Source organism: Engraulis encrasicolus, chromosome 19 (assembly GCF_034702125.1).
Source record: "Engraulis encrasicolus isolate BLACKSEA-1 chromosome 19, IST_EnEncr_1.0, whole genome shotgun sequence".
Lineage (NCBI taxonomy): Eukaryota > Metazoa > Chordata > Actinopteri > Clupeiformes > Engraulidae > Engraulis > Engraulis encrasicolus.
The window spans coordinates 4,056,687-4,066,267 of NC_085875.1; the positions used below are offsets into that span (position 1 = coordinate 4,056,687).

Genomic DNA, 9,581 nt, shown 5'->3' on the forward strand with positions numbered 1-9,581 from the left:
CGTTGCCTGAGGACACGAGTGGATGGAAAATTAACTCCCTTGCGCATGGTCATTGGTCAGTGGGTGCGATGGATGCCATTTTCGTACTCCCTTGCACATGGTCAGTTAGGGCGACACCATGATGGATAATTTGTGGCCAAGTAACGGCAGCTGTTGGTCAGCAGTAATTGCTGGGGGTAATTAAGGACAGCTGACAGACATTCACGCTGTCCTATGACCTGTTCCACAATGAATAACATTTCCGTACTCCCCTCGCCATCATTTCCTACTACGCTGTTATGACGTGAGTAAGCCCTCTTGTCTCAAGCCTCTTTGGCTTGAATAGACCTAGCCCTCTCTGAACCTCACTGTCTCAACAGAGCTAAAACATTGCCTTGGACATTATCCTGGCTCTGAGTTCTTGGCTCTCTACAGATGTATCATTGGCAGTACAGATGTATCATCAAAGTAAGGACCAAAGACTAAAAGCACATTTCACACACACATGGACTGTCTGACTGTTCATCACAATCTCTCGATCCCCTGATCTCCTTCCATCCTCCGGTTGTTGTGCAATAATTGATACAGTGCAATGTGTTGAGCTGAATTCTTGCTGTACTACAGAACAAAGGCCTTGTAATAAATGGTTATATTTGTCACAGAGTGGCCATCTCAGCTGAAATATGTACATTAAGCAAGACAATCTATGCAATAACTTTGGATGACTGATGTGCAATACCAGCCTGAGTATGTCCTTTGTATATTCGTACGCACGCACGCACGCACACACACACACACACACACACAGTATGCCATCTGTTCACTCTATTCTATTCTAATTATTTTCTATTGTATTCTATATATTCTTCACATCAGTCTGCCTCTTGATCCTCCTTTATAGGCCTAGATATACAGTACTCTGAGCACAGCAATTAAACCGGCAAACATAAAGTAATTCCCATTGTACAAAGGATAATATTAGAAAATATTAGATTTAGGGACATTCAGACTCTTGTGTGCATTTATTTTGTATGGGTGAAGAAGTGTGGAAACATTGTGAGGTGGTTTGAGGTGGAAACATTTCATCATGGTATAATGCATTAAGAATATAATTGAAATAGGGAAAGATTTAAATAAATGGTCAATTTATGGAAAAGAAAATCTCCTGTTGCAAACATAAATTCAGACTACACTGAAATAATTTCCTTTGATATCTTTCTTAAATCTGAGTATGGAAATGAATTTTCCTTTTATGAAAACCTAATGCTACACGGATCCATTGACTTTCACTAGCTTAGCGACATATTCCCTCTTTTAACTTGCCTTGAAGCAAGACAACGCTTAACATTGAAAATAAGACACTTTACCACCTTTATAAACCCTGGCCAACAATTTTAACTGTATTAAGCCCCAAAATAGTGGCATACGCCTTTAAGAGTTTACCTTGTGTAATCAAAGAAATGTACGAAATCAACAGTCGGCTATTCGCCCAGGCTAGTAGCCTACGCCAGTTAGTAAGTGGTGCTGCTCAGGGCTCCTCCTCAGTGGTCTTTGCGCACCCTGTGGCAGGCCATGTAGTAGCAGCGTGACGAACACACACACAAATTCGGGCGATCACATAACCTCCTGGCGGAGGTAATAACAAACATAATTGCTACGCTGCAAAATACTTTATTGTTGAAAGACCACATGTTTGTACAGATAGACAGAATATCAATGGCTATTATAGTAAATGACCGTGCACTGCAATAGAATGGCATGATTCATTTCAATGTTCTATTATCTTAAATCATATTCACAGTTTAAATGACCGCTCAGGACGCACTTTCAACTGAAGAACATTCTGAGTTTGAGGCGACTCATCTTAATGAATCCAACAATCAGAAATCCCAACTAGAACTGATCATTCTGAAAGGTAAAAAAACCAACAGTTCAGAAAAGAAGCTCCTTCATATAATTTTTTACAGCCCATTCTATACTGACGTAGAGGGAGAGCTGATGTTTTCAAATGCTCAATTCATTACAGAAAAATAATTAACATGAAAAAATACTAACAAAACTACTTTCACTTTGGTTTTGCCTTTTCCTCAGAACAGAAATAATATGTGCACACAGTTTATTTTCCCAAGCGCTCTTTGCCATTTCATCTTTGTTCCACTTCGTGTTTCCAAATTCATAAACAAGCAAATGGGCTGGCATGTTGCATGAAAAAGCCATCGGTAGTGTTCAGTTATTTCCCATTTTTCATTTGTCAGAATTTTTTTTAAAAACATACCATATATGTTTTCCATCTTTCAGTGGCCCTAAACACAATTCAAAGTGAATAAGCTATAATATTACACCCATTCAATCTTAAAACTGTGTTCTCAGCTCTCACTGCCAAAAACATTCAAGTCAAGTGAGGAAAGCAATCAAAAATATTCCAAATACAACAACGTTGCCACCACGTTGTTCTGCGGACTTCTATTTCACATATGGCCACTTTCCACACAAAAAATAGCAGTCTAATCAAAACATCTAAAGCAAACTGTCCACAGGTCTGATTAAATTGTGTGAATCACTATGCTGTATTACATCTCTGTGAGGATACATCTCTGCAAAACTGAGTGTAATGCTTGCTATCTGCAAGTTACTAGCCTGCCTCTTCTGATTACACAGCTCTTCCAAGCTTCTACTCTGGCTAAGCTTTAGTATCCTGAGATTTCTCAGAGGCCGGACTTCACATACGCATAATCCAATGCCTCTCTATGCTCCTGATCGAAGCTTCAATCGATCAGAACATTTTTTCCCCTGTTGTTGTTACCAGCAGGGCCAATAATAGAACTAGTAAAGGCTTGCCTTTAACTTCAGTCCACAATCACTGGACATGCTGACTGCATGCTGAACATGCTGGATGTTCATTGGAAATGGAAGAAACAGCCAGCTTCACTGACTCGGTTACAAACTTTGGTACAGAGTCACAGGAAGTATGGATGAGCCCTGGCTAATAAGTTACATTACTGATAATTCATTTACTTTGGGAGGTGAAAACCTGGAATGTTTTTTTTCTGATATTACTGAAAGGAACTGTAATTAAGTGCTCTAAACATTTAGAGTTTGGAAGCAGTGCATTGATCAGATCGGGAGAAAAAAAACGGTTATAATAATATATAAAAACACCCTTGATTATGTTACCTTTATCCACATTCATGATATTGAACTTAGATATGTGCCATGCTAATGACAAAGATTTCCTTTGTACGGTTTGTATTCTTTGTAGATGCTTAAAGCACTTTGAGAAGTTGCAAAGCAATAGAAATTGAGAGAAAGATGACTCCAAAGTATCCAATGTAGCCGTAGGCACCACGCATCCTCTTTCCAGGATCTGAATGAGAAAAGCACAACAATGCCAAACAATTGAGAATAAATCAGAGCATTAATTTCCAACACAGTGTATGATTAATAAAAAGCACACACACACAAAAACAGAACATTTCAAAGTAAAATGGATATTAATTAATAATTACAGAAGGTAACACTCGCTTCAAGGGTTCTGATTTGCAACTCTAAAATGTCAAAAAAAACTTTGTTGCCAGTGAATTCGTTCTGTTTCGTTAAAGAAATGCAGATTTTTGCCGCTGTATTTGCATTGGTCCTGTACAGTCAAGCATATAAACCAGTATTTTGTGCTTTGTTTCAATTTGTACCTAAGGTGGTCTGGCTTTAACCTGGCGATGCCATACTTTGTGTGGACGGAGCCAAAATCTTTGGGTGGAGTACATAGTCTGGCGAAACCCTCCTAGCTCGGTTTGCTCACTGTTTAGCCAATTAGCAAACAGTTGAGAGTGGTGACACAGAACTAACCTGCGAAGTCTGTTACTGATTGGTTAAGGTAACACTATTCACACTTTTGTTATTTGTATGCTTTTGCGACACTATATTGTTACAGACATGCTAATGAAGCACAATATGGATTTTAATTTAAATTTGGAAATCCAATGAATTTAAATGGCAGAGTAAGATCAGACCATCTCCCACCCTCCACGGAGATGGAGTCCTATTAGCTTTCGCCAGAATGTTTGACGGACTCAACAGTCGGCTTTCGCCCAGGCTAGTCTGGCTTTGGTTCCCTTTGAACCGAACGTCTGGTTTTTGTTCCCTTGACATGGACTTTTCTTGTGGAGGACTACCTAACCAGTCAGTGAACCAAAGGGTTGTTTGCAACTGATGATGTTGACTGTGTCCTACAGTATTTGAAGTTTGAAGTGTGTGGGATGCCATTACAAGATGCTAGAGCAAGACAGATACAACCATTTTAAACTTCAACAGAGTAGTCTATGTTTTTTTTTTAATTATGATTCATTATTCTCTTTCATTTTCATTATATGTGTGTATGGGTCTGCGTTTCTCCTTAAAGTTGGACCTTGGGTGTAGAATAAAGTTAATGATGATGAAGTTGATGTTTCGGAATCAGAATCGGATACTCTGTAGGGTATGCGGTGATGGTTTAGAGGGCTAACAGAAACGGTTCATAGTAAATTGCTGATAAAGACTATTGGTGGTGGTTCGAGGTGGTGGTTGCCATCTGTGCGTCCTTGCCCATACCAGGCGTAACACTGCTCTTGGGTAATGACATAAGTCTCTCTAACGTTCTTCGTTCAGGGACACCACAAGAGGTTGTGGCAGAGCCTCCAGTGCCGTTTACCCCTGTTAGCTGTGCGTGTGCGTGCCAAAACATCAATCCCATCTGTGTGCGAGTAAAGACCGTTAAGTCTCAGATGTTGCCAGATGCTCAAGTAGCCACCACAGTCATGGTAAGGCCTGGAGTTCGTACGACGTTCAGTTCTAGACTGCACCCAACGCCGCAGCACAAACCTTCCTTCACAAGTTGGCCAGACATGATGCGGGTCCACCCTGTTCCCCTGCTGTCACCGACACAGCAGTTTTGCAGACGAAAGCGCCATCCGCGTCTGGCAACCTCCAAATTCTGCCACTCCAACGAGGAGTTAGATGCTGTTAAGCAGCATGTTAATGACGTGCAGTTGAGGAAACCTAAACCACCCGACTGTCCTGGAAATTCTGAGTTGGTAGTACCACGAGTTGAGGACCCGACAAATCTGAAACGCAGTTACCGGCTCCTGTCCTCATTTATGTGTGCTGCCATGTCTGACCGTTACCTGTTTGAAAGGCTGCCATGGTAGTTGTTGCGTGCCATTTCCTTTTGCTTGGTATCGCCAAATGATCCTTTGACTGACATAGTTGTCAGCTTGATTTAAATGTTATACAAAACAGTCAATTCCATCTGAAATGTCATTTGATGACTGATTTTGTTATTTTTTATGTATGGAATTGTTCCTGTGCACTAATCTTTGCTCTGTCCTTTACAATTCAGTTCATGTCCGGCTGAAGAATTGCCCAAGTTCCAGCCTGATGGGGATTTGAGTAGTTTTACATGCAATTTATGTTTAATGCTTTTTCTGGCTATTTTCTTTTATGGAGACTATAGTCACCATTTTGGGATGGGGGTGTCTTTCCACCACAGTGCTTTTTGGATCTAATGTCTGTTTGTTGTTAATAGCAGGGGGACGTGATCGGTGGTCATCCCATCCACAGACATCCTATAGGAACACTAGATGCGTCGTCTGAGTTCCCATGATGCAAGTCGAACGTCCGCGCATGGCGACCATGTTAGCGCAGCCGGCTGGCTCAACCAATTGCAGTGAGTTTTTGGTGTTGCATACTCTTCAGATGGCCATAATTCCCTCAAATATATTTAGATTTTCGAAAGAGTTGGTTTTTTAAACAGTATAAAAATTCCAAACGAAAGTATTATTGTAATGCATAGTGATGAATATTCACATTATTATTATATTATATTACATTATATTATAATGTTCATAGGTCTAAAATCATGTATAATATAATTCAGTAGGCTTATTCAGGTAATTAAATAGACCCCATAAACAAATGCACAAAGTAATCTTTTATATTTTCAGTAAAATAACAAATAAACGTTCACTTAAGTCTACATTCTACTTTGGTTTCGACAGCTCCACCCTGTGTTCAAAATGAGTCGTGACGCTAAAGCCATCCAGATAGAATTAACTTGTTGCGCTGTAGGCTACATCTCTCTTCCAGTACGTCATCTCTGTCGTCTATAATTTGATGCAATGAATATATCCATGCCGTCAACGTAATGCACAGCAATGATTAAAATGTGTATTAGCTGTAGGTCTATCTAATTTTTTGGACAAATAGGTTAAGTGGGAAGCATAGGCCTACTAGGCCTACTCTCCTGGGCGTTTTACCCCAGTCTACACTTAAGTTTTAAGGAGCCCTACCATTTATAAACACGTGTCAATATTTCAGCGAAGCAACAGAATACATTTTTAAGTATCCCAACGTTTCAACTCTTCAGTTTACTTCAGGTGTAACGGAGGGTCTGTGGAGAGTTTAGGCTGCTCTAATATGGCCGACCTGTGCGGACGTGCTTGAAATACGCGATGACGTATCTAGTCTTCCTATACATGTCTGTGATCCTATCAACCGGATGATCCACACCTGGTTCACTAATTGGGTATACCTGCGGCAGCCCTTCAAATGGACTACCGCAAGACTGCTGGAGGACACACTTCACTCCTGACCCGTTTTTGCCGTCCTGTTTTCTGTGCCTTTGATGCCTTTTTGTCTTTTATTTTGTTTTAGATTATGAGCTTTGATGCTCCATCGCATTCTTTGTAAAACCCCCCTAGACATTCGTCATTAAAAAACCCTTTTTGAGCTTTCGTTTTCTGTCTGTCCCCTTATGTTACCTGATTTGTAACAATATGGTGCTAACTTTGTTCAGATACAACAAAGTTAAAGGGACAGTTTGGTCAATTTCAACATGCAGTTGTAATGCTCACACTACCCTGGACTTGTCAGTGCCTGAGATTTTTTTTTCTTCTTCTTCAACCGTTTCCGAGATCCTGGTCATTGTAATGGGGGCAGCTCTTTGTTTACATTTCAGAAAAACATTTTTATTTATTCCCAAAAACATCCAAAAGGTTATAAAACATCAGCAGACAACTAGCAAACAGCAGTACCTTTTGGGAAAATATTTGGAGTTGGCCTATGTTTCATTTTTTTAAAATGTAAACAAATGCTGCCCCCATTAGAATTGCTCATATCTCGGAAAGGGCTGAGCCGAAAAATGTGGCATCACCAGGTACTGACAAGTCAAGGGTAGCGTGAGCAATACAACTGCATGTTGAAATTTACCAAACTGTCCCTTTAAGAGACTAGATGAAGAATGGTTCCACTGCTTGCCAGTGAGCTTACCTCCAGTGTAATAGCCCCAGGCATAAGAGAACCGACTGGTCACCCATATTGCCCCAAGCACAGATGCGGCAACCTGGTAAGCAAAGCAAGGGAGGAAGAATGTAAAGTACCATATAGGGATGCACCGATACCACTTTTTTGTAAACCGATACTAGTACGAGTACATTAATGCGTGTACTTGCCGATACCGAGTACCGATACCGATACCTTTTACCACCAAAATACAATGAAAATAAATGCATGGCCTTGTTTTTTCCCACCTGTGATATTTTTATTGTCCATTTCCATGTAGATTTAAATGTTATTAAATGTATGAGGTGGCACTTTTTTCCATGCTGCTTTCAAGTCCAAAGAACATGACGATATTTTGCATTGTTTTGAGTAATAGTAGTACTCGTAGCTGGTATCGGCAAGTGTTTGACGAGTACGAGTACAATGAGCAGTATCAGGTGCCGATACCGATCGGTGCATCCCTAGTACCATACCAAAAATTCAAGGCGTGGATGCATTCAAGCCTTATCTCTACAATGCATGTGGTGGTCATTCACCCTTTCAGTGATTCAGCAATGTCCAAAGGTCAAAACCTCTGGCCTCATTCGACTTGGCCTCAGCCTCATGCAATGATAACTGTAATGTGGGCTGAAAATGTCGCATAATAGTTGAAACTTGAATTAGAAATCTAACCATCATCAACATGCAACATTTTCAAATCAGTGCACGTCTGTGCATGCAGATATTCTACAGCAATTATTGTTCTCATAATAATAATAATAATAATAATAATAATAATAATAATAATGCAATGCAATGTAATATTGTCCAAGACAGTTATCAAACCTTTCGTTCTTTGTCATTAAGATAGATGTTTGACTTATAACTTACAGGGTACACCAACGCCGCAATTGTCTGAAAGACGAGCCACTGGGGGTACACTTCCAGGGTGTTCTGGTGGGCTCTCTGAATGCAGTTGAACACGGGCTCCTTGTCACTGTACATGGCCGGATACTGTAAAAGACAGTCAAGTCATGGGGGGATGAGGAGGTAGCTGCTACAGGAAAAACAAGTCGCCCTACTGATATCATCACACTTTAGGCACCTGCTTTGTTATTTAAGTTAGCAAGTTTTCACCAGGCCTTACACTTCTTCCTTCAATTCGGCAACACAAAGGGACAACTGTATGCTCATAATTTACACAAAATCAGCCACTTAACTTTTATACTTTAATAATAATAATTGTAATTGTATAGCACTGTGTCATACAAGGCATGTAACTTTACTTAGTTTACAGGTACATGCAAAACACAGTAGCCTACTGTTATGCACCAATGTACAGGGTCTGCTCACTTAGCAATGCGGATAGGGTATACATATGCATAATACGTATGCATATGTGACGGAGGTCATCTTGCACCTGTTCACCCCCCTCGGGGATCGAACGTGCGACCTCGTCAACTACAACGGTTCGGCAATGGGAGACACAGTACGATACCGCTGGGCCAAGAGACTAGTCTCTCGGCCCAACGGCACGAGACTGTATGAGGCTATCGGAGGGAGGTTTTACCAACGTTCCACGCCAACTCTGTGCTAGTTAGCCTCCGTTACACTCTCCCCCTTAAACCTCACTCCCATCCCGGGTCAGCGGCACCACTGTGACGGAGGTCATCTTGCACCTGTTCACCCCCCTCGGGGATCGAACGTGCGACCTCGTCAACTACAACGGTTCGGCAATGGGAGACACAGTACGATACCGCTGGGCCAAGAGACTAGTCTCTCGGCCCAACGGCACGAGACTGTATGAGGCTATCGGAGGGAGGTTTTACCAACGTTCCACGCCAACTCTGTGCTAGTTAGCCTCCGTTACACATAATCTATTAACCTTAAATTAAGCCTACCTGGACGTCATATTTCTTTCTTGCCCCTCCAACCTTAACTGCTAAGTATCCTAGCATGATCCAGCTGTACAGGTAGGTGAAGATCACAAGGCCAAAATTCGAGGGTAACACGTCGAGAATATCCATCACGAAAGTGAATGTATTAGTTCTAAATCTTCTAAATTTCTTGGTACGCAAAGGAGTTTTCCCGTGCAAGCACAGCCCTTTCCTTCTACAAACAACAAGTGTGAAGTTGCGCAAAAAGTATTAGCGCAAAGGCCGTTCGAAGTCCAAACGATAAGATACATTCTGAATCTCGCGATAAGTGAGTCGTGTTGTTGGAGGGCTGCTTTACATGTTTATTTTCTGATTCTGAATACGGTTTTATCTTTCCATTGGAAATACGGGCAGAAAACACGATTCTTGTTTAAA

The 9,581-nt window shown here is 41.0% G+C and overlaps 1 protein-coding gene across 1 annotated transcript; it reads right to left on the bottom strand.

Moving 5' to 3' along the window:
* Nucleotides 1–1,634: 1,634 nt before the first annotated feature.
* On the bottom strand, nucleotides 1,635–9,487 carry mgst3b (microsomal glutathione S-transferase 3b). Its single transcript, XM_063183475.1, has 4 exons — nucleotides 9,171–9,487; nucleotides 8,161–8,283; nucleotides 7,279–7,351; nucleotides 1,635–3,343 (listed from the first exon to the last, which is right to left on the bottom strand). Exons 1-4 carry the CDS (start codon nucleotides 9,294–9,296, stop codon nucleotides 3,243–3,245), a joined length of 423 nt encoding a protein of 140 aa, XP_063039545.1. The 5' UTR covers nucleotides 9,297–9,487; the 3' UTR covers nucleotides 1,635–3,242.
* Between the last annotated feature and the right edge of the window lie 94 nt (nucleotides 9,488–9,581).